Genomic DNA, 25,427 nt, shown 5'->3' with positions numbered 1-25,427 from the left:
AATCACACTTGTCTTAAGGAGAACAGGGGGGGGCAGGAAGACCCCGAAACGACAATACCCGAGCGTACTGCTCTCCATATCACCTTCCCGATTTTCAGTATCTGCAATTTAAGGGGCGTCCCTCCATTTCCCCCATCATCCATACTCCTAGCCCAACCAGTGGTTGCCCCTTGGGAATGGGCTAGCTCTCTACCCCCAGGGTTCCTCCATAAGCCACAAGGTTGTTCTAACTCGGAGGGTAACGAAATGCGAGAGGCCCCGATCAAGGCTATGTAGTTCAACCCCCCCCCCAGTCACAAATTTTGTGCACCGGGCCTCTAGTGTATATATAAAAGCCTAAGTGTCTGTGTGACCAGTCGACCGAATGACTGGTCAACCAATTGCTATGGCACGCACTGACCACCAAAGGGCAGATGCTCAACGCAGGAGCTGCCCCCTGGTGGTCAGTGCGCTCCCACAGCCAACCTCCTGCAGTCCCTCCCCCCAGCTGGCTGGCCCTGATGGCCCCAATAGGCCCTGATCGCCAGCCAGGCGGAGGGACCCCACCCATGCACAAATTTGTGCACTGGGCCTCTAGTATACAATAAAGTCATCCATTTTTAGCGTTTGGTTGATTCGTTTTGACAGAGGTATACATCTCTGTAACTACCACCAAACCAGGTTATAGAACATTTCCATTATCCCCAAAATTATCTTGTACCCAAATGGGGGGGCATTTTAATTTTTTTTAAAAATTTACTATTATGTGTGCAAATATGAAAATAAAGGAAAAAATTATCTACAATCTCATATCTGTAGGGGTTCTTTAAAAGATAATATAATCTTTTGATAGTTGACTTTAAAATATTGAGACAAAGAGGAAGGAGTGAGAAGTTACATGCTATTTTCAGTGGAGGATTTTCCTTAGAAATTTGAATCTATATCATTTTAGGCCAGAGCACAGCTTTCTGTATTAAGGACACAGTGAGAAAACTAGGATGAAAACCAAGGTCTTCTGAGTCCCAACTTTATAAAGCACTTTATCACCAGATCATAGTAGGTACCTGTTGGGTTTTTTTGTTGGGTTTTTTTTTGTTGGTTTTTTTTTGTTTGTTTTGTTATCATCTCCCAATTTCTATTGTGAGTAGCTAGGGAAAATGCTGATTTTTAGTACCAACTTCTATAATGTCAGATATGAAGTTTTAAAACTGTAGTTCAAAGTGACAGATTCAGTCCCACTACCTGTAAGAGGCTAGGGAAGAGTAGTAACTTAGTATAGATGAGCTGGTGCTGGAGTGACCGCTTATGTGTGTGTGTGTTTTAATATTTTTTATTGATTTTTAGAGCAGGAGGTGGGGGGCGGGGGGAGAGAGAGAGAGAAACATTGATTGGCTGCCTCCTGCAGGCCTCTACCGGGGATCGAGCCCACAACCCAGACGCAACCCAGGCATGTGCCCTGACTGGGAATCAAACTGGCAAACTTTCAGTGCACAAGAGGAATCCCAACCGACTTAGCCACATTGGCCAGGGCATGACTGTTTACGTTTAATAACAGACATTGTCTTGCAATAAAGACGTTTTGTTTTCAACACTGCATAGAGTCTGTCTGGGTAGATATGCATATATGTAAACCAGTGACAGAAGGTGAACCGGTGCAATCCTGTTCATCCTTCATGTGTGCTGGCTTTGAGGGTTACTTGAAATATCCCTTGCCATCATTTTACCCATTTCTCTAAAGGTATTAATCATACACTGTTCTCTGTGAAATGAACAATTTTCTTTAAGCCTTTAACCCATTGCCTCAGATGACTTAAGACAAAATATTAAGACTTCTTTAGTCCCAGGGACTTTACTATGAACAACTGTGTGTTCTTCTAAGGCAGCGATTCTCAACCTGTGGGTTGCGACCCCTTTGGCGGTCGAACGACCCTTTCACAGGGGTCGCCTAAGACCATCCTGCATATCAGATATTTACATTATGATTCATAACAGTAGCAACATTGCAGTTATGAAATAGCAATGAAAATAATTTTATGGTTGGGTCACAACATGAGGAACTGTATTTAAAGGGCCAGAAGGTTGAGGACCACTGTTCTAAGGTATTCTGAGTTAACATGCCTCTTATTAAAGAAACTATAGTTATATAATGAGTTTGGTTTTTTTTAAAGCATTTGGTACAACCTTTTTTTTTTTTTAATGTTAAGTTATACCCTTCTAATAAGCTAAGTGATTATGGAAATATGCTCTACTAAATAAAGTTACTGAAAAACTCCAGAAGAGTTATACTAGTACTTAGCAAAGTGCTTATTTGCTATATGGGAATGACATAGGCCTTGTCCAGATGGAGTTTACTTTAATCACAATTAAGCTTCACCTTATTAGTTTCAATGCAATATCAGCCTAAGGAGAATTTTTTATCCCTGCAAGCCTTGTGTTGGCAAATATGATAAGAAAGTTTACTATGTCTTCATGGCATTGATAAAATAGGCTGGGACAAATACAGAGTCATGTGATAAACAAGGCCCCTCTCTTTTCTTCCCTGTTGAAATACATAAACATGCAGTCAGGATATGGCTTTGAGAACATACTGTCCCTCTTAAACCATTCTCTTCCTTTTTCTCCTCCAGCCATACGTTCATGCTCCAGTTTTCTAGGCTTTCCTTGAAGTCTTTTGATGAATGAAATCTGCTTTCCTAAATTCTGGGGTACATATCTCATATTCTCTTCCTAAGGCAGAATATGTGTGTATTAAAAAAACAATCACCACCACCAGTGGATAAATTAATAGATTTTTCCTTCTGTGGCTAATGTCATTACTCATAAATACCAAAAGTTCAAAGGCATTTTAAAAGGTAGTCCATAAACACACATTAAGTAGTTATAGCTCCACTCTTCCAAACAAGTCAAATAGACTTTGTTCTGAAGAATGGCATTAAGTAAACTATTAGAAGATGAACTACACTCAAGTAAATAACAGTAAACTCTATCTTTCATCACAATTATATGTGATTGATCTAGGGTTTTAATTGTCTGCAAGCTCACTAAATCATAATGTGATATGACTGGCAAAAAAAGAACACGATCTTTTAAAGCAATTTAGTGCTCTGGATAAGAAAGGTAATAAATAGTTCTACTCCCCTGTGTGGAGGCATATTGTACATGTTCCATAAATGGAGAACGGTCTGGATACTATGTCATTAGGAATGGACACATTTCTTTAGTTTCTATGTTCTAGTTCAGTCTCAAAATGAAGAGACTAATGAGAACTATAATAGTTACCTTAATTTATTTGAAAGGCTATTGGATAAAATAGCAGAGTAAATTGTATTGGATCATTTCAGGCAGTGTAGGCTAAAAGTTACAGGAAAGTAAATTTTGGGTTAATTGTGAGCTGTAAGAATGGAAGTTGACTGAGAGGAAATGTTTTGTATTGGGTAAAATAGCAGAGTAAATTGTATTGGATCATTTCAGGCAGTGTAGGCTAAAAGTTATAGGAAGGTAGATTTTGGGTTAATTGTGAGCTGTAAGAATGGAAGTTGGCTGAAAGGAAATGTTTTGACTGGCTTAGAGACCCAATTATCAGATAGGGTAGGGTTTCCCTATGGTGTAAGCCAGGGGTGGGCAAACTTTTTGACTCGACCGGAGGGCCGGAACAAAAGCATGGATGGAGTGTTTGTGTGAACTAATATAAATTCAAAGTAAACATCATTACATAAAAGGGTACGGTCTTTTTTTTTTTTTTTTAGTTTTATTCATTTCAAACGGGCCCGCTGGCGGTAGTTTGCCCATGGCTGGTGTAAGCAGTTGAACTAGGGTTGTTGTTTTCTTATGTTTATGAACCTGTCAAATGGTATCACAAGAAAACATGTAACCAAAAGATTTCTTGGTGCTAGAGATGCTTCAATTACTAACCCAGTTCTTGCCACATGACCACTTCTAGAGCCTCCAGATGTTGTTACCACTTCAAAACAGAAGAATTAGAAAAAGAGTTATACACTATATTTAAAGTTTCTTTTTCAGAATGATGTTCCTGAACAAGCATCCAAGTAAGTCCCTGGGGATGAGGGAAATATTTGGAATGTTTGGGAATTTAAATGATGTGAGAACTTGTTTTCAGAAAACAATTAGGAAAACCTTCCCTTAATTCCAGATGCTGGAAAAAAAAAATCTGGGGATTGAATAAAAAATTATTAATTTTATTCTTAAGTTGGGAAAATTACTAAGAGCAATCAAATAGAACAAAAGCAAACTTTTTGGTGTATGGGATGATGCTCAAACCAACTGAGCCACCCAGCCAGGGCTGGACGGCACAGGTTTTTTTGTTATTGTTGTTTGGTGTTTTTTTGTTGTTGTTAATCCTCACCTGAAGATATTTCTCCATCAATTTTTTAGAGAGGGTGGAAGTGGTTGGGGAGGGGGGAGAGAGAGAGAGAGAGAGAGAGAGAGAGAGAGAGAGAGAGAGAGAGAAACATTGACATGAGAGAGACACATAGTTTGGTTGCCTTCCAGTGGTGGTGAACTCACCCTGACTGGGGCCGGAAATTGAACCCGCGACTCTTCTGTGCGTGGGCTGACGCTTCAATCACTTAGGCATACCAACCAGCCAAGGCTGGAACACCAACCAGCCAAGGCTGGAAGGCACAGTTTTTAAAAAAAGGTTTTAGTAAAATGTTTTAATTTTTATAATAAAAAATTATCCCCCTAATATGAAAGCACTGTAAAGATATTATTCATAGGTAAGCAAACATACAAACAGAGTCCACTACCCACAACTGTTAACATTTTGGTATATATTCCCTCTGATTTCCCCCCATGTAAATACAATTAATATTTAATCCAAATGAGATTTCATACATATTGCTTTGTAACCTACTTTACCGAACTATATAATAAAAGGCTAATATGCAAATTGTCCCCTCGAGAGTTCCACCGACCAGGAATTTGACCACCCTCTATGACATGCACTCACCACCAGGGGGCGGCGTGGAACGAAGGAACGCCCTGGCCTGCAGCTGGGGAAAGAAAGCCCGATCAGCCCGGATCTCCGGCCAGGCCTAAGGACCCTACCTGTGCACCGGGCCTCTAGTATATTATTAATGCCTTTCTATATTAGTAAATAAACATCTTCACTATCAGTTTCTTTTGTAACTTTTTATTTTGGACTCATTTTAGACTTATAGAAAACTTGAAAAAATAGCACAGACAGTTATTTTATATCTCTCATGCCTATATCCACTAATGTTGACATCCTACATAACCTTAGTATAATTATTAGGGTAAAGAAATTAATATTGATAATAACTAAACTATAAACCTTATTTGAATTTTACCAGTTTTCCCACTAATGTTCTTATTCTGTTCCAGGGGTTTTTTTAGGATCCCACATTACATTTAGTATTTCTCCTTTATCTCTTCCAGTCTGTGTCTCAGTTTCTTCATAGTCTCTGTCAATTTGTAACAGTGTCTTGGTCTTTCCTTTTAATATATATATATATATTTTTATTGATTTCAGAGAGGAAGGGAGAGATAGAAAGAAACATCTATGATGAGAGAGAATCACTGATTGGCTGCCTCCTGCATGCCTCCTACGGAAACCAAGCCTGAAACCCAGGAAACCCCAGGCATGTGCCCTGACCGGGAATCAAACCGTGACCTCCTGCCAGAACCGGTTTGGCTCAGTGGATAGAGTGTCGGCCTGCGGACTCAAGGGTCCCGGGTTCGATTCCGGTCAAGGGCATGTACCTTGGTTGCGGGCACATCCCCAGTGCGGGGCGTGCAGGAGGCAGCTGATCAATGTTTCTCTCTCATTGATGTTTCTGGTTCTCTATCCCTCTCCCTTCCTCTCTGTAAAAAATCAATAAAATATATTTTAAAAAAAACAACAAAAAACCGTGACCTCCTGGTTCATAGGTCAATGCTCAACCACTGAGCCACACTGGCTGCATGACCTTGATACTTTTGAAGATTATTGAACAGTTTTGTACAATGATCCTCAATTTGAGTTTGATGTTTTTTCATAATTGGAATGAGGTTATACATTTTGGGCAAGAATAACAAAAATGGTACCATATTTTTCTCAGGGCATCATATTAAGGGTTTCTTGATATTAATATTTTTTATTAGTGATATTTATCTTAATCACTTGGTTAACTTGGTATCTGCAGGGTCTCTACTTTATACTTACTATCTTTTCCCTTTCTAGTTAATAAATATCGTTAGGGAGATAATTTGAAACTATTTGGTGTCATTTTAAATATATTTTACAGATTTTTAAGAGTTTTTTTCTTAATTGCAAAAGTATTGACACTTGTTTGTCTAAGTCAAGCAACATGACATTGTGTTTTTTTTATATATATTTTTATTGCTTTCAGAGAGGAAGGAAGAGGAAAAGAGAGATAGAAACATCAACAATGAGAGAGAATCATTGATCAGCTGCTACTGCACACTCCCTACTGGGGATGGAGCCTGCAACCTGGGCATGTGCCCTTGTCTGGAATTGAACCTGAGACCCTTTAGTCCACAGGCTATCCACTGAGCCAAACCAGCTAGGGCAACATTGTTTACTCTTTTAATCCTCACCCCAGGACATGCTTATTGATTTTAGAAATAGGGGAAGCGAGTGAGAGAGAGAGAAACATGAAACATCAATTGGTTGTCTTCTGCATGTGCCCCAACTGGGGATCGAACCCACAACCTAGTTATGTGCCTTGACCAGGGATCAAACCTGCTCCAACCAACTGAGCCACCCTGGCCAGGGCTTTATTTTATTTTTTTACCTACATTTTAATGGGTTTTGTAGGGTAATCTCATTGTCATTTTAATTTGCATTTTTGTAATGACTAATGATGTTGAGCATGCTTTCAGATGTAAATAAGCATGGCATAGCCCAGCAGGTGTTGCTCAGTGGTTGAGTGTTGACCTATACCAGTAAACCAGGAGGTCATGGTTCAATTCTCGGGTCAGGGCACATGCCCAGGTTACAGGCTCAGTGGGGCTTGCAGGAGGCAGCCAATCAGTGATTCTCTCTCACCATTGATGTTTCTCTTTCTCTCTTCCTCTCTTTTCCTCTCTGAAATCAATACAAATATATATTTTTTAAAAATAAGCATGGCATAGAAGCCATCTGTAACAGTTTCTTTTGAAGAGCAGGTTTTACTTTTGATGAGGCCCAATTTTTTTTTCCTTTGATGGTTAGTGCTTTTTTTGTGTTCTAAAAACTCTTTGGCACTCATTCATTTTGATCTCTCATTAATTGCATGGTTCTTGAAAAAAAACTAATACTGTGGGGAATGCTTTGTCTGTATAGCCTCTAACTGATAATAGAGTTACCTTTACACACCAAAAATTAGCCATTTCAGAAGGGAAGGATAATTCTCACCCACTACAGCTGCTTTTCTTTTTTCCAGATATCTATGGTATATGTGGGCAATCACTTGTTTCCAAGACTTTTTTTTAATCACCCACTTTCCTTTTGTATTGTCAAAGGATAAAATAAGAATATATTGTAGGTCACTTTCTCTGAAATTACAGAACTGTGCTATTACTGGTGCCCCTAGAATTTTAAGAAGGAACTTATAACAAAATCTACTCATTTTCTTTTCTTTCAGTGGTGGGATCAGCAAGTTGATTTTCATACTACTTTCTTGCACCATTTGGCACAATTGGTGCCCGAAATTTATTTTGCTGAAATGGACCCAGACTTGGAAAAGCAGGAGGAAAGTATACAAACGTCAATATTCACTCCACTGGAATGGTATTTATTTGGAGAAGATCCAGATATTTGTTTAGAGAAATTAAAACATAGTGGAGTATTTCAACTCTGTGGGAAGGTTTTCAAAAGTGGAGAAACAACATATTCTTGTAGGTAAGAATTAGAAATTTACAGGATTGGTTATAATTACAATATTGATATTTTGTAATTCAGGTACTTTCTTGGTTTATTACTTGTGTAATCCTACTTAACTAACTTCCTTTTATTATGCACTTATACATCTGTTTTTGCTAGTATACTAGTAGCTTGTTTTGTTTTTAAAATTTTTTTTAATTTCAGAGAAGAAGGGAGAGGGGGAGAGATAGAAACATCAATGATGAGAGGGAATCATTGATTGGCTGCCCCCTGCACTCCCCTGACTGGGGATCAAGCCCACAACCCGGGCATGTGCCCTTCACAGGAATCGAACCCTGACCTCCTAGTTCAGTGATGGCGAACCTTTTGAACTCGGCGTGTCAGCATTTTGAAAAACCCTAACTTAACTCTGGTGCCGTGTCACATATAGAAATTTTTTGATATTTGCAACCATAGTAAAACAAAGATTTATATTTTTGATATTTATTTTATATATTTAAATGCCATTTAACAAAGAAAAATCAACCCAAAAAATGAGTGTCATAGGTTCGCCATCACTGTCCTAGTTCATATGTTGACACTCAACCACTGAGCCACGTCAGCCGGCAGCTTGTTTTTTTAATATGACATAATTAAGCAGTTTTCTCATTTTTTCTTCATGTTCTCCAAAAGTGTGCATAAGTGATAGATTTTTGCCTCATTATGTAGTCCACATACTCTTAATTTGAAACTCTTGAGGCAAGGTGTATTTCAGAATTTTTATACTTCCCTAGCAGAGTCAAGGCAGGATCTTATCATCAAACACAGCATTTTTGTAAGAAATCTGTAAATATTCACAGCAAGCGGTATACATAGAGTCTGTAGTTTCATGTTATTTCAAGTCAGTTTTTGTTACCAAGTGAGATTTGGTGCCAAAGGATTGCAGACCTGTAAGGGCAGAAAGAATTTCACTGGGTAAAGGAGGCCAGTGGTATGGAAACTAGAAACAGATTTAGGCTTTTACCCTTTGTGAGAGCAGTTGCCTTAAACATGGAAAACTTTTTCACTCCCTAATCCTGCCTGAAACTTTCAACTTTTAGATCTTAGCAGCACTTTTAGTTGTTTTTCTTTTTTCTCCTTTAATAGAGGTAGTTTAGGTTGGGTTAGAAGTGGGACTTTTTAGACTTTATAAATACAGAAATTGTTTTTTGCTTTACTGTAATTCTAGGTTTGACTGGTTTATATTTAGTTAATAGTTGTTTAGAACATACTATCTTTTATCCAATTCTTTCATCAGGAAAAAGTCAGCTTATGTGTTTTGTACACTGTTTTGCTGTATAGCCTGATATACTTCATTTATCTTACATATTTTTAGCTGAAGCCCTAATCAGTTTCAACTAAAGCATAGTAGACATTTGTAGACCCTATTTCTCCAAAAGTGTCATGGAGACTTTAAAAAATATATATGTTTTTATTGATGTTTTGAGAGAGAGAGGAAGGGTGAGGGAAACATCAATGAAAGAGAAAAATCGATTGGCTGCCTCCTGCAGGCCCCTGTTGGGGATCTAGCCTGCAACTTTGGCATGTGCCCTAACCTGGATGAGCCATACTGGCTAGGGCACATGGAGGCATTTCAAATCATCACAACTGGGGAATTGGCACTAGTGGGTAGAGACAGGGTTGCTGCTTAAACATCCTACAATGCACAGTACATCTTTATGTCTGACAACTATCTGGTTCAAAACTTTAGTACTGTTGAGGTTTAGAAATCCTGCTCTAAATAGGTCAGTAGATCAAATACATTTTAGAGAACATTGTTAGGCAATTTTTATTTCCTATTATTCTTTTAAGATTCATTTTTAAAACTTCCAATTCCATATCTTCAACTCTTCTAAATATTTTAAAAATTAATTTTGTAGCCCTAGCCAGTTTGGCTCAGTGGATAGAGCATCAGCCTGCGGACTGAAGGTCCCAGGTTTAATTCTGGTCAAGGACACATGCCTGTGTTGCGGGCTCGATCCCCAGTGGGGGGCATGCAGGAGGCAGCCAACCAATGATTCTCTTTCGTCACTGATGTTTCTATCTATCTCTCCCTCTCTCTTCCTCTCTGAAATCAATCAAAAAAAATTATTTTAAAAAAATTAATTTTGCATTTTGCACTAATTTATAGCAGGTCCTCAAATAGCATTTTGTTCAGTGTTGTTCATTATAATGATAAGATGCCATAGGAACTTAACTCTTGTTTATATCAATTAACCTATCGTAAAAATTATATTTTTGGTGTGTATGGGTTTTTTTTAATCCTCACCCGAGGATATGTATTTTAAAATTGATTTTGAGAGAGAGAGAGAGACACACACACACATCGATGTTAGAGAAAAATATCAATTGGTTGCCTCCCATACATGCTTTGACTAGGGATTGATCCCTCAACCTAGGTATGTGTCCTGACTGGGAAAATTGAACCTTTGCAACCTTTTAGTATACCAGATGATGTTGCAACCAACTGAACCACTCAGCCAGGGCTGAAATTAGTTTTGTTATATGTTGTTTCACTTAAATTCAACGAACCTATAGGTGACCTTAAGTGAGGACTTACTATATATTGTCCTCAGTGTTTTCCTGAAAATATTAAATAACATAGTACATTTTAAAAGCTGTTGTTAGGGAAGAAATGAAGAGAGATTGAATTTCATTCATTAAATAAATATTAGTTCAATATCTAACATGTAGTAGGCACTGTTTTAAGGTGTTTGGGACATACCAATATCCTCCTATATAATAAAAGCGTAATATGCTAAGTGTCCAGCCTATCGGTCCACCATTCGGTTGACCTCTCAATCAGTCGCTGTGACGCTCACTGACCACCAGGGGGAAGACTGGTAGGTTAGCTTGCTGCTGGGGTCCATCTGATCTGGACTGGGCGAGAGGGCTAGACATGCCCTGGAGCTCTCCATTGTCCCTCCCCAGCCGGCGGTCCCTGATCAGCCTGATCAGGACTGGGCGAGACTGCCCCAATGGACCCCAATCGCCGGCCCCAATCGCTGGCCAGGCCGAGAGACCCCATGTGTGCATGAATTCATGCACTGGGCCTCTAGTCCTAGCTAATAAAAGAGAAACATGCAAATTGACCATACCCCTGAACACTTCCCATTGGCTAATCAGCAGGATATGCAAATTAACTGCCAACCAAGATGGCGGCCAGCAGCCAGGCAGCTAAAGCGAACAGGACGCTTGCTTCCTCCAGTGATGGAGGAAGCCAAGGTTCCCCGCCTAACGCCGCCCAGCTCTGAGTTCCGGATACAACAATGTTGCAATTATAGAAGCTAAACAAGCTCCAGAAACCTGCTTTCAGCCAGCAGCGGGCTCAGAGCTTAGAGCCGCAGTGATGGCAACAGAGTTTCAATTATAGAAGGTAAACAAAGCCCAGATATCTGCTTTCAGCAGCCGAGACCTCAAGCTGGAGCCAGCCTCAGAGCTAAAGCCGGCTCTCAGCTCCAGTGACAGCCATAGAAAGTAAACAAATCCCAGAATAAGAAAAAACAAAAAAGAAAAAAAGGAGAGGCTGGGAGCTTGAGTCACCCGCCAGCCTGAAAACGGCCCTCAGCCCCTCATCCAGTCTGGCCAGGCACCCCAGTGAGGACCCCACCCTAAAGGGGGTGCGGGCAGCCTAAAAACAGCCATCAGCCCGTCATCCAGGCTGGCCAGGCACCCAAGCGGGACCCCCACCCTGATCCGGGACACCCTTCAGGGCAAACCAGCCGGCCCCCACCTGTGCACCAGGCCTCTATCCTATACTACAGGCAGGGCGGGACAGCGCGAGCTGCCATCCGGGCCCCATGTGCAGCCCTGGGCAGCGGGGCATAAGCATCGCCCCCAGCCAGGACCCCTATGTGCCACCTGAGCCCCCAGCCGGGACCCCTGTGTCGCCTAAGCCCCGCACTGCTAAGCCCCGCCCCCAGCCGGGACCCTATGACTATTGGAGAGGAGGAAAGTGCTGCTGGGCCCTGGGTCGCTGTGGTGATCAGGCCATCGGTAAGTAGAAAAGTGCGGCCTGTAGGCAGCCCCCAGCTGCGCCTGATCAGGGAGCAGGAAAGCCCAGCCTGCGGGCAGCCCCAAGCTGCTCCTGATCTGGGAGCAGGAAAGCCCGGCCTTCGGGCAGCCCCAAGCTGGGCCTGCTCCCTGGTTGCCATGGAGACCTGGAAGCAGGAAAGCCCAGCCTGTTGGCAGCCCCCAGCTGGGCCTGCTCCCCCATCGCCATGGCGATCCTGGAGCAGGAAAGCCCGGCTTGCAAGCAGCACCCCCATCCTGGCCATAGCTCAAGGGAGAGTACAACATCCAGGAGCCTGAGAGATCAACACAGAGGGGCTCATGCTCCAAGCCTCCATGGTGTGGCTGGGGGTAGGACCCCCACCACACACACGGGACGCCTGCTCCGAGCCTCTGCTGCCAGACTGTGGCCATCAGTAGGACATCCACTGAGGGCTCCTGGACTGTGAGAGGGGCAGGCTGGGCTGAGGGAACCCCCACCCCCCAGTGCACGAATTTCATGCACCGGGCCTCTAGTATAAAATAAATAGAATGCTGGCCAGGTAGTTAAGTTGGTTAGAGCATCGTCCTGATAACGAAGGTTGCGGGTTCGGTCCCAAGTCAGGGCACATACAAGAATCAACCAATGCATACAAAAATAAGTGGAACAAATCAATGTTTCTCTCTCTCCCCCTTCCTCTATCTCTAAAATCAATCAATAAATAAAAAATTTAAAAAATAAATAGAAATTCCTGCCCTTATGATGCTTACATTCTAATGGCTTTTGTCTTTATCCAAGCTTTATTTACCATTGAACAATCATTGTTTGTAAAGTGTTTGTAAATGTAATGGGTAAGATGATTGCAAATACTTTTTTAAAAGTTAATTGCTGGGGTTCTTGTCCCAGCATCAAGAAGGGTTCAGGAATCTGGAAAAGGCACTGTGCATAGATGACATAGAAATCCACAGACTAATAAAGAGTCCAGAGATGAGATATAATTTTGAAAGGCATTGGGGGTCAGAGGACCTTCAGTTAAAGGAACTGAAGACTCCCTCCTTGTCTAGGACCCTTGCTTTTATTAACACAATTTCTACTAAGGCAAGGTGGAGATAATACACTTCAAAGGGTAAGGTTTCAAAGGGTACAGAGGCATTGTCAGGGGAATAGCCTACGCCTGTTCAGGTGTTTGGCCAGTAGGAGGCAATAACATGTAGATTAAGATGCCTTATAACTGTCTGGCAGCCACAATCAGTTTCCTTTTCAGGTTTGGGGAAATGCCTTTAGCCATTCCCAACAGGTGACTACATGTGTGACTCAACCCTGTTGAGTCCCCAAGTCTCATCAACCTTTTGATGAAACTCTTGAAATTATGACATGCTGGAATTGGTTTCCGGCAGTTAATCACTTTTTCATAAAACTAATTTTGAAGTGTATCTTATCAGTTTGAAACCATGTGCAAACTCAAAGTAATGAGAATGATTTAAGAAACAAAACGAAATATCCAAACTTAAACATTCAACTATGGCTAAAATTATTTGAAATTTAGTTTTTGAAGCATTTTTATAATTAGTTTGGATCATATAGGAAACTCATTCACATTACATTATAGTCCGTAAGCATCAGTTGGAGTAATCTAAATTTTGGGTTCTGATTTTTAATCTTTTTCAGGGATTGTGCAATTGATCCAACATGTGTACTCTGTATGGACTGCTTTCAGAACAGTGTTCATAAAAACCATCGTTACAAGGTATGAAAATAGAGCCATAAAATATTTAGATTAGCAGGAATCTGTTGGCCACCTAGTTCATATTCCTGACCAGTACTTGAATTCCTGCTATTACAGTTCTGATGTGTGTAACTTTAGATTAAGAGGTAGTCCCATACAATTTTTTATAAGTATGTCACATTTATACAAAAGATTGTATAAGGTATATGAACAGCTTAAAGGATAACTATAAAGCCGAAACCGGTTTGGCTCAGGGGATAGAGCGTCGGCCTGCGGACTGAAGGGTCCCAGGTTCGATTCCGGTCAAGGGCATGTACCTGGGTTGCGGGCACATCCCCAGTGGGAGATGTGCAGGAGGCAGCTGATCGATGTTTCTCTCTCATCGATGTTTCTAACTCTCTATCTCTCTCCCTTCCTCTCTGTAAAAAATCAATAAAATGTATTTAAAAAAAAAAAAGGATAACTATAAAGTGAACACTCATGTAACCAATACGAAGGTCAAGAAATAAAACATTGCCTGCTCTCAGAGGCCTCTTCCCATTTGTTCTTCCTGGATCATAATCTTTCTCTCACCCCTCACAATAATTTGTCCTTTATTTCCCTTTTAGCTTATCACTCAAATCATATTGAATAGTTTTATCTGGGTTTTTTAAAAAAATATATATATATTATTGATTTCAGAGAGGCAGGGAGAGGGAGAGAGATAGAGACATCAGTGATGAGAGAGAATCATTGATTGACTGCCTCCTGCACACCCCCACTGGGGATTGAACCTTGACCAGCATGTGTCCTTGACCGAAATCTAACTCAGTACCCTTTAGTCCCCAGGCTGATGCTCTATCCACTGAGCCAAACCAGTTAGGGCAAGTTTTATTGGTTTTTGAACTTTATATAGGTGGAGTCAGACCGTATCTTTTTCCTTTTGAGTGACTTCTTTCAGTCAGCATTGTGTGTGTAGCTGTAATTTGTCCATTGGCCTTATAATGCTCAGTAATCCATTTTGTCTTTATTTATTGTGCTATATATGGATAATGCACATTGCTTCTAATTTGTGGTTATTATGAACAATTCTGCTATGAACATTCTTATTTGTGCGTTTTGGTATATATGTACAGTAGTTTTTCTGGGCTATTTATCTGGAATAGAATTGCTGAGGTCTAGAGCAAGGGTGGGCAACCTTTTTGTGAGTGCATGCCAAAACCAGCAAAATCTCTGACTCATAATTCTTCTGCATGCCAACCCTAATTTTTTGAGAACATGTTACGCCTACTTGATATCTCTTAAGGTGTACGTATGTGAAGAACGTTGAAGAAATAATAAAATTCATTTGAGCGACAAAAACACAGTATATGATGATGAAAAATACATTTATTTTTTATGTATACATGTACACCAGTGGTTCCCAAACTTATTTGGCCTACCGCCCCCTTTCCAGAAAAAATATTACTCAGCCCCTGGAAATTAATTTTTTTTAAATTTTAATAGCAGTTACTCATCGCCCCCAAATGCACCTGTGGCCATCACCGCCCCCCTGGATCGCTGCAGTGCCCACCGGGGGGCGGTAGCGCCCACTTTGGGAATCACTGATGTACACTGATAGTCTGACAGAAAACTTTATGACTCGGTTTGATATTATCAGTGGGACTTTTGCTGCTGCATCACTGATGACAGAGATTTTACATCAGGTTTATATTTCGTGACCTTCAGAGATATGCACGAGCTACTACTTTCATCCGTCAGGCTACTCCTATTACGAGACTTAACAAGTGTATGTGGATGAGAACATGGAGAGTAATGCTGTCGCAGTTTTTTAAACAAAAAATTTTCTGGAATGGCATTCCAAGTCCTCAATAGTTCGTTTTCGACACTTCTCTCTGGTACTCCTGTCTCTAATCACTTTTTTTCAGTGTTTTCCAAGTCAACTCTAAGGTCAATGAATTTCTGCTTCCAAATTGAGCCCCTCTGAAATTCAATCAACTGCATTTCAAAGTCAGCTATGTCTATCCATGAAAACATTTGTAAGTTTAGTTCCTCCAGTTTCATGCTGTCTCGAAACCTCATGAATTTTGCTGTCTCTTCCAGTTCTCTGAATTTCGCAAATCTTGAGAAGAACTGCTCAATAGTTGACTCGATGATGTTTAAAAACAGCTTTTGAAGGCTTTGACAGTCTGTTCTGTCATCTTTTGGGAGGTCTTTGATGTGCCTCTTGAGGTTTGGGAAATATCTAAATCTCTCACCATCCACATCCCTCTTAAAGACTTCCAGTTTCTTTTCAAAAGCCTTTATGTAACCAAACATAACATCAAGTGTCTTGCCAATTCCTTGTAATTTAACATTTAAGTCATTCAAATGTTCACAAAAATTGTAAATGGAAGATTATAAGAGAGGGTTTCGCGTGCCAGGAAAAGCTACTGGCGTGCCATGTTTGGCACGCGTGCCAGGGGTTGCCCACCCCTGTTCTAGAGTATATGATCTTCAGTATAATAGATAACATCAGACTGTTTTCCAAAGTGGTTGTACCAATTTATGGCAGCAGTATATAAGAGTTGCCATTGCTCCACATTTTTGCAAGATTTGGTGTCTTTTTAATTTTAGCCAATCTGATGGTTATATAATAGTGTCACATTGTGATCTTAATTTAATTTTCCTAATTACTAATGAGGTTGAGGGCTTTTTCTTTTCCTGTTACATTTTTAGACAACCTTGTAATTTTGAGCTGAAATATACTTCTCAAGTAATAGTATTGGTTCTTTTTTCTTTTTTTAAAATATATTTTATTGAGTTTTTACAGAGAGGAAGGGAGTGGGTAGAGAATTAGAAACATCTATGAGAGAGAAACATCGATCAGTTGCCTCCTGCACACCCCCTACTGGGGATGTGCCCTCAACCAAGGTACATGCCCTTGACCGGAATCGAACCCGGGACCCTTGAGTCTGCAGGCTGACGCTCTATCCACCGAGCCAAACCGGTTAGGGCAGTATTGGTTCTTTACTCTGGGCTTAGACAAACATAATAACTTGATGCTTCTTTCTGTGTATTTTTAAAAAACCCTCACCCAAGGATATTTTTCTATTGCTTTTTGGAGAGAGGGAAAGACAGAGAGAAATATTGATATGAGAGAAACACATCAATTGGTTGCCTCCTGCACTTGTCCTGACCAGGGTCCAGGCAGGGGAGGAGCCTACTACCGAGGTATGTGCCTTAGACTGGAATCAAACCCAGGACCCTTTGGTCCACAGGCTGACACTCTATCCACTGAGCCTAATCGACCAGGACTGATGTTTCTTTTTGGACATGTAACATGCCTAAAGTTTTATGTAGACTGTGTCTTCCATAGAGTTGAAAGTGATGTTTATGTTTTTAGACTGGCCTCAATATTATTGCTTTAAGCTCAGGAAGTGCTGGGCTATAGATGTAGGTTATAAATATTGTGCACAAGGAAAAACAGATTGAGAAGCCTATAATATAGTGTGGTTAAGATGTTTTACAAAGCTAATCACTGGTGGAATTTACATATTTGATCATTGGTTACACTCCTCAATTGTAACAAATATACCACAGCACACTAATGCAAGTTCTTAATAATACACTGTAGGATTAGGGGAAGAAGGACTATATATAAACTTGATATTTTCTGCTCAATTTTTCTTTAAACCAACTGCTCTAAAAAATAATTTTAGTTCTATTTTTTTAAAGAACTTTTAAAAGTTCATAATACATTTTTCCAAATTGCTATAGGAAAGAACTATACCAAATGTAGTACAGTCAGCAGTCCAGAAACCTGCAGGACCTGCAGAAACCTCTTAATAGAAACTTTATAACTGAACCCGACTTTTAAAATAATTTTACCATCATTATTGAAATGAAATTATTTTATTGTTCTTAATGTTGTTTCTCTTACCTTATTTTGGAATGGTGAATATGGATACCCTTGCATTGCTACTTTACTTTGCTATCATCCTGGATAATAGGAACAAGGCATTTGGCAGTTTATTTTGCAGTCGTTCTTGCTGACAGGACCAAGGTCTTTGATTTGAAGAGTAGAATAAATTTTAAGTAGCCAAGATCAGAATAATATGACTTTGATCAAGTAGAACCAAAATAGTAGCTGAGTTTATCTAACAGGGTCTTCTTGCATCTTGGAAGTTAATACTGAAAACCAAGCCAGCTTGTAATCTTGGCACTCTTTTTTGGAACACATTCTAGAGTCAATTAGAATAAACTTGGAGAAGAAAACAAAGCTCACTAACAATGCTCTTTTTTCTTTGTTCCGCTTCTGTGTATGTCTCTATATTTACTAAATGACAGTGATGTATTTATATTTGTGTCTTTCATCCCTACCTGACTATAAGCTCTCCAGGACAAGGTCCAGATCTCATATACTTTATACCTCCTATGTCTGTCATGGTACCTGGGACATAGAGGCTTTCAACAAGCATGTGTGGAAATAAAGTGTTGGGATCAAAAGCACTAAATCATAGGCAGAGCTGGTGATATCTAAGATTTAATTATAAAAATAACTATCTCGGTCTATTTTAACATCAGCCTGTTGTAATCTTACATAATGAGAGTTTATATACATACTAGAAGCCCGGTGTACGAAATTCATGCACTGGGGTGGTGGTCCCTCAGCCCGGCCTGCGCCCTCTTGCAGTCCAGGAACTCTCAGAGCAGTGGTTCTCAACCTTCCTAATGCCACTACGCTTTAATACAGTTCCTCAGGTTGTGGTGACCCCCAACCATAAAATTATTTTTGTTGCTGCTTCATAACTGTAATTTTGCTACTGTTATGAATCATAATGTAAATATCTGGTATGCAGGATGTATGTAGGCGACCCCTGTGAAAGTGTCGTTCAACCCCCAAAGGGGTCGCAACCCACAGGTTGAGAACCACTGCCTCAGAGGATCAGACCTATGCTGGCAGGTGGACATCCCTCTTGCAGTCTGGGATCCCTCACTCCTTACTGTCCGTCTGCTCACTGCTCTTTACCACTCAGCTCACTGCTCCTTAGCGCTGCCGCGGAGGTGGGAGAGGCTTCTGCCACCGCCACTATGCTAGCCAGCCATGAGCTTGGCTTCTGGCTGAGTAGCACTTCCCTTGTGGGAGCACACTGACCACCAGGAGGCAGCTCCTGCATTGAGTGTCTGCCCCCGGATGGTCAGTGCGCATCATAGCAACCAGTCATTCTGGTTATTCCACCATAACAGTCGCTTAGGCTTTTATTATATAGACTTGAGGCCCGGTGCACAAAATTCGTGCACTCGGGGAAGGGGGTACCTCAGCCTGGCCTGCTCCCTCTCACAATTCGGGAGTCCTCAGGAGATGTCCGACTGACGGCTTAGGCCTGCCCCAGGGAGCGAGCCTAAGCCATCAGTCTGACATCCTTAGCACTGCCGCTGCGCTCACCAGCCGTGAGCCCGGCTTCTGGGTGAGTGGCGCTCCCCCTGTGGAAGCGCACTGACCACCAAGGGGCAGCTCCTGAGTTGAGTGTCTGCCCCCTGGTGGTCAGTGCATGTCATAGTGACCTGTCTTTCTGCCTTTTGGTCGATTTGCATATTAGCCTTTTATTGTATAGGATACTAGAGGCCCAGTGCACAAATTCGTGCACCAGTGGGGTCCTTGGCCTGGCCTGTGGGATTGGGCGGAAACCGGCTCTCCAACATCCCCCGAGGGGTCCAGGATTGCGAGAGGGCACAGGCCAGGCCGAGGGACCCCACCAGTGCACGATTGGGGCCAGGGAGGGACGCGGGAGGTTGGCCAGCTGGGGAGGGATCGCAGGAGCGCTCCAGGGAGTGTCCAGCCTGTCTCGCTCAGTTCTGATAGGCCGGACCCCAGCAGCAAGCTAACCTACTGGTTGGAGCGTCTGCCCCCTGGTGGTCAGTGCACATCATAGCTACTGGCCGACTGACTGCCTTCTGGTGGTCAGTGCCTGTCATAGTGAGCAGTTGAGCTGCCTTAGCATATCATTAGCATATTATGCTTTGATTAGTTGAACTGACGACCAGATGACCGGACACTTAGCATATTAGGCTTTTATTATATAGGAGGATTATCTTTGAAACACACAGTGTTAAAAAATGTTTATTTACCTAGGCAATATAATAAAACTTACCTTTTAAAATTTCAAATAATACAGAAGATTATAAATAAAAATTATATTTGTCTTTCTGCCCCCTTGTACTTTCTTTGTTAAACTAAACACACTTTACTGTACAAACTTACAGATCTTTTTTTTTATCTATAAACATGTATTTACAAACATGCACATAGACATACATATGTATATATATTTAGAGAGGTATTGTGTGTGTGTATATATAAATGGGATCCTACTGTATATTCTATTTTGCTACTTGTTTTTAAATTAACAGTACAGTGGGGCCTTGACTTACGAGTGTCCCGACTAACGAGTTTTTCGAGATACGAGCCGTCTCTTGGCCGATTTTTTGCTTTGAGTTGCGAGCTAAAATTCAGGTTACGAGCCAGCTTCAGATACCCCACCGCTAGTTGGCGCAGCGAACGTCACAGTGAACGCCACAACATCAGCCCAGCATCACGTGTCTCACTCGTTCACTTTAAGATTTGACATACGAGTAATTTGAGTTACAAGCTCCGTCATGGAACGAATTAAACTTGTAAGTCAAGGCCCCACTGTATATCATGGGTGTAATTCTATGTTGATACATATAATAATGTTCTTTTTCTCTGTTCCATTCCTGTGTATGTCTCTATATTTACTAAACGACAATGATGTATTTATATTTGTGTCTTTCATCCCTACTCTTGCCTTATTTAATTGTGCATGTATTCCTTTGTGGGAATATATCATCACATATTTAACTCATCCACTTTGTATAAACAATTATATTGTTTTCAGTTTTTCACTGATCAACAAATATTGAAGTGTACATATGTCTTTATTTTCATATAGTTCAGTGTATATATTCAAGAATGCCTAAGGCTAGATTCTTAGCAGATTTTCTGGATTGAACAGTATGTACATTTAAAATTTTGAAAAAATTTTTGTCTAATATTGTTTTGTTTTTAATATATTTTTATTGATTTCTGAGAGAGGAAAGGAGATGGAGGGAGGGATACAAACATCAATGGTGAGAGAGAATCATTGATCAGCTGCCTCCTGCATGCCCCTAATGGGGATTGAGCCCTTAACCTGGGCATGTGCCCTGACACAATAAAAGGGCCCATGAGTAACAGAAAAACTCACCCAGTGTGATCAACTCCGAAATATATCCTTTTAATGGGAATGTAAGTTGGCACAAATAACTCAAGAACAACATTAGGTACCCAGCCAGTGTGGCTCAGTTGTTGAGCATCGACCCATGAACCAGGAGGTCATGGTTCGATTCCCAGTCAGGGAATTCAAAATCAGGGCATTGTCATTCTCTATCTGGCTTAATATATTTTAGATAACTTTTTTTTGCAAGAACTCTCAAAGGAAAAATGTAAATCATTTTAGTTGCTGTAGGACACCAAATAGATGAAAATACTTTTTACATTTCTTAAGTACAATATATAAGTATCATTATAATTATTTTAAAATGTCTGTTTAATTAGAAAATCACATTACTTAAGCATTCCGGGAATTGTGTAGATTTTTTTTTTTGCACACTTCACAATCTGTTCTCCATTAGTACAAAAATTTAAAAACTATTATTTAAAAATTAGAGTATATTTCAAAAATTTATCAAATTTGAAGGTACATTTTTGTTGTGGTTAGTATTCAGGTTTTTTACATATCCAGTTCCCATTACATTAAACACAATTAAGGTAGAAGTATTAGGGAACATTTATTATTTGAGTTATCTGTGTCATTCTTCCTTGCTTTGTAATATGTTTTGAAATCAAGACAAACTCATTTTTCATTTATTAGATGCATACTTCTACTGGAGGAGGATTTTGTGACTGTGGAGACACCGAGGCATGGAAAACTGGCCCTTTTTGTATAAGTCATGAACCTGGAGCAGCAGCTACTACAAAAGAGGTAAGAATATTAGTTGTTTTTTTAAAAAAAATAAAAAATGCTAACTACTTTAAGCTTGCTGAAATTAGATAGAAATAAATGTTTTGTGTATGGGTTAAACTGAATTCCATTGAGAATCCTAATAGTGAATTCATAATGAAAAGTTAACTCAGAATACTTTTTGTTAAGCAGTCAATTTGATAAGAGTGAACAATACATATTTAAGCCTAAAAGAACAAATGTAAGTAATTATAGTTAGAAGCCAAATGTAATAAATTAGGAAACAGAAGAACTGACACATAAATTTAATAATTACTTTCCTTAAAAAAAGTCAACAAATTGATTATTCACTATACATCCTAATCAAGAAAAAAAAGAAGTGAGCCAACTCAGATGTATATAAGAAAGAAGAATGGGAGGAACCAAGATGGCGGCATAGGTTAACGCCGGAGTTTGCTGCCTCGAACAACCACTTCAAAAATACAACTAAAAGACGGAACGGACATCACCCAGAACCACATGAATGCTGGCTGAGGAGAGATTCTACAACTAGAAGGAAAGAGAAATCCATACCGAGACTCAGAGGAGGCACAGTGCGGAGGTGAAATACTAAGGTTCAGAGTGCATGTGGAGCGGGCCGGCGGCGGAGGGCGCGTTTGTTGTTTTCAATCAGGAGGGAGTTTCAGACTCTGAGCTCCAGATCCGGGCGAGTCTCTAGGGACTCAGACTCAAACGGGAGAAGCGGGAAGGCAGCTTTCTCTCCAAGGTTTGCAGCGGTTGCAGAGACGCTGGGGACGGAACTGAGAGCAGTCATAACTGCTCGCTCCGCCCGCCCTGTAGATCCCCTGGGACCCGCCCCGCCCAAGCCCTGCACAGAGGCATTTGCACGGATAGCCTCAGGCAAAGGCTAGATTAGCACTGCCCTAGAGACTCAGCACAGAAGCTCTCCCACTGCAGACACAGCTGACTCTCATAGCCAGTTAGCCTGGAGGTCAATTCACCCCTAGTATTGCCGACAACAATTAAGGCTTACAACAACACTGCGCACAAAAACCACAAGGGGGTGCACCAAGAAAGCATAAAAAATGCAGAGACAAAAAAACATGACAGAAATGGAGGATATAGAGCTAAAAAACGCACTTTTGAGGGCTTTCAATAATTTGCTAGAAACTGCCGATAAACTTGATGAGAGCCTCAAGAAATCTAATGAGACCCTCGATGTTGTGATAAAGAACCAACTAGAAATTAAGCATACACTGACTGAAATAAAGAATATTATACAGACACCCAACAGCAGACCAGAGGAGCGCAAGAATCAAGTCAAAGATTTGAAATGCGAAGAAGCAAAAAACACCCAACCGGAAAAGCAAAATGAAAAAAGAATCCGAAAATACGAAGATAGTGTAAGGAGCCTCTGGGACAGTTTCAAACGCACCAACATCAGAATTATAGGGGTGCCAGAAGATGAGAGACAGCAAGATATTGAAAACCTATTTGAAGAAATAATGACAGAAAACTTCTCCTACCTGGTGAAAGAAATGGACTTACAGGTCCAAGAAGCGCAGAGAACCCCAAACAAAAGGAATCCAAAGAGGACCACACCAAGACACATCATAATTAAAATGCCAAGAGCAAAAGACAAAGAGAGAATCTTAAAAGCAGCAAGAGAAAGAGACTCAGTTACCTACAAGGGAATACCCATATGACTGTCAGCTGATTTCTCAACAGAAACTTTGCAGGCCAGAAGGGAGTGGCAAGAAATATTCAAAGTGATGAATACCAAGAACCTACAACCAAGACTACTTTATCCAGCAAAGCTATCATTCAGAATTGAAGGTCAGATAAAGAGCTTCACAGATAAGGAAAAGCTAAAGGAGTTCATCACCACTAAACCAGTATTATACGAAATGCTGAAAGGTATCCTTTAAGAAGAGGAAGAAGAAGAAAAAGGTAAAGATACAAATTATGAACAACAAACATGCATCTATCAACAAGTGAATCTGAGAATCAAGTGAATAAATAATCTGATGTACAGAATGAACTGGTGATTATAGTGAATCAGGGACATAGAAAGGGAATGGACTGACTATTCTTGGGGGGGAAAGGGGAGTGGGAGATGCGGGAAGAGACTGGACAAAAATCGTGCACCTATGGATGAGGACAGTGGGTGGGGAGTGAGGGCGGAGGGTGGGGCGGGAGCTGGGAGGAGGGGAGTTATGGGGGGGAAAAAAGAGGAACAAATGTAATCTGAACAATAAAGATTTAATTTAAAAAAAAAGAAGAATGAGGAAATAATGATACAATCACAGAAGGGGAATTGTAAGCATTATAAAATAACTCTTTATATGACTATAAATACATTTGAAAATGGATTACTTTATCAAACAATATAAAATGCCAATTTATTAATAAACAGAACACCTGAAATATTTGTAAGCTTTGAAGAAATTCAGAAAATTGTCACGAGACAATACTTTTTAAAAAATGCCATCTACACTAATAAAAGAGAAACATGCAAATTGGTGTCACTCCGCTATGCCCACCAGCCAATCAGAGTGACTATGCAAATTAATCCAACAAAGATGGCGGTTAATTTGCATATGCAAGTGCGGAGTGAAGACTGAAGGCTCCGGCCGGCCGGACGGAAGACTGAAGAGGCTTGGCTTCTCCACTGCGGCTAGACCAAATGCCTGGGTCCCTGGTGCCGGAGAAAAACTGGTGTCGGCAGCCAGGTGCGCGAATCTTCATGCAACAGGCTCCTAGTGTTCAAATAGTTTCACAGAGGAATTCTTTTCAAAACTTTAAGAATAAGGAGTTTTTGTATTCTTTAAACTGTTCCAGATAACGCTAAAGCAGTGAACACCCCTAAGGCTCACCTTTTGATCTCTTTAAGTACCATTTTCCATTAAATGCGATCAGGGATTACTGTGAAAATACTAGATTCCAGGCCTTAGGGAATACATAAGCTTATAAGGATGGGTTTATGTCAAAAGAAGAACACAACTTGAAAGGACTTCCATTGACCTGAGTTGGACAATTGTAGCATCAAAAAATAATAAAAAATAACCGCAATAATTCATTAACTCATATTACAGATATAAAAACCCATGAGTTCCTAATGAAACATATATGAGAAAGCAAATTTAGAAAGATGAAGTTTGTTGCCATCGTAGTGATTATTGTATCAATTCCTTAAAAGTTGGTAGGAATTGTGTTTCATGGTAAACGAGTATTTTCAGTTGATGAGGCAAAGCTGTTCTTTTTTAAATATATTTTTATTGATTTCAGAGAGGAAGGGAGAGAGACAGAGAAACATCAATGATGAGAGAGAATTATTGATCATCTGCCTCCTGCACGCCTCCTGCACACCCCCTTCTGGGGATTGAACCTGCAACGGGGCATGTGCCCTTGGCCAGAATCAAACCCAGGAACCTTCATTCTACAGGCCAATGCTCTGTTCACTGAGCCAAACTGGCTAGGGCAAAGCTTTTTTTTTAGACGAATACTAGCTAATAGAAAAAGGATACTAGAATAACAAAAATCAACATTTTGCAAGCCCTAAGGAAATCTATATTAATAAAAGGGTAATATGCAAATTGGTCAGGACGCCCTCACAGTAACGACCAAACAGCAGGCTACATGGGGCAACCAAGCCAGCAAGGGGGGCAGTGAGAGTGAGGGACTACCAAGCCATCATGGGGGCAGTGAGGGGCAACCAGGCCAGCATGGGGGGCAGTGAGGGGCAACCAGGCCAGCAGGGGCGCAGTTGTAGGTGACCAGGTCGGCAGGGGGGCAGTTGGGGGTGATCAGGCTGGCAGGGGAGGCAGTGAGGGGCGACCAGGCTGGCAGAGGGGAGCAGTGAGGGGCGACCAGGCCAGCAGAGGA

General features: G+C 40.8%; 1 protein-coding gene across 1 annotated transcript in view; it reads left to right on the top strand.

Moving 5' to 3' along the window:
- Positions 1-25,427, top strand: part of UBR1 (ubiquitin protein ligase E3 component n-recognin 1) — a 150,601-nt gene that overhangs the window by 6,692 nt on the left and 118,482 nt on the right. The window contains 3 exon segments of the mRNA XM_014459411.2: positions 7,587-7,843; positions 13,503-13,581; positions 21,453-21,563. Of these exon segments, the coding sequence (XP_014314897.1) occupies positions 7,587-7,843; positions 13,503-13,581; positions 21,453-21,563 (447 nt within the window).

This window comes from Myotis lucifugus, unplaced genomic scaffold (assembly GCF_000147115.1).
Source record: "Myotis lucifugus unplaced genomic scaffold, Myoluc2.0 scaffold_109, whole genome shotgun sequence".
Taxonomy (NCBI): Eukaryota; Metazoa; Chordata; class Mammalia; order Chiroptera; family Vespertilionidae; genus Myotis; species Myotis lucifugus.
Note: the sequence above shows the minus strand (reverse complement) of the source record. Positions and strands in the feature narration are given on the sequence as shown.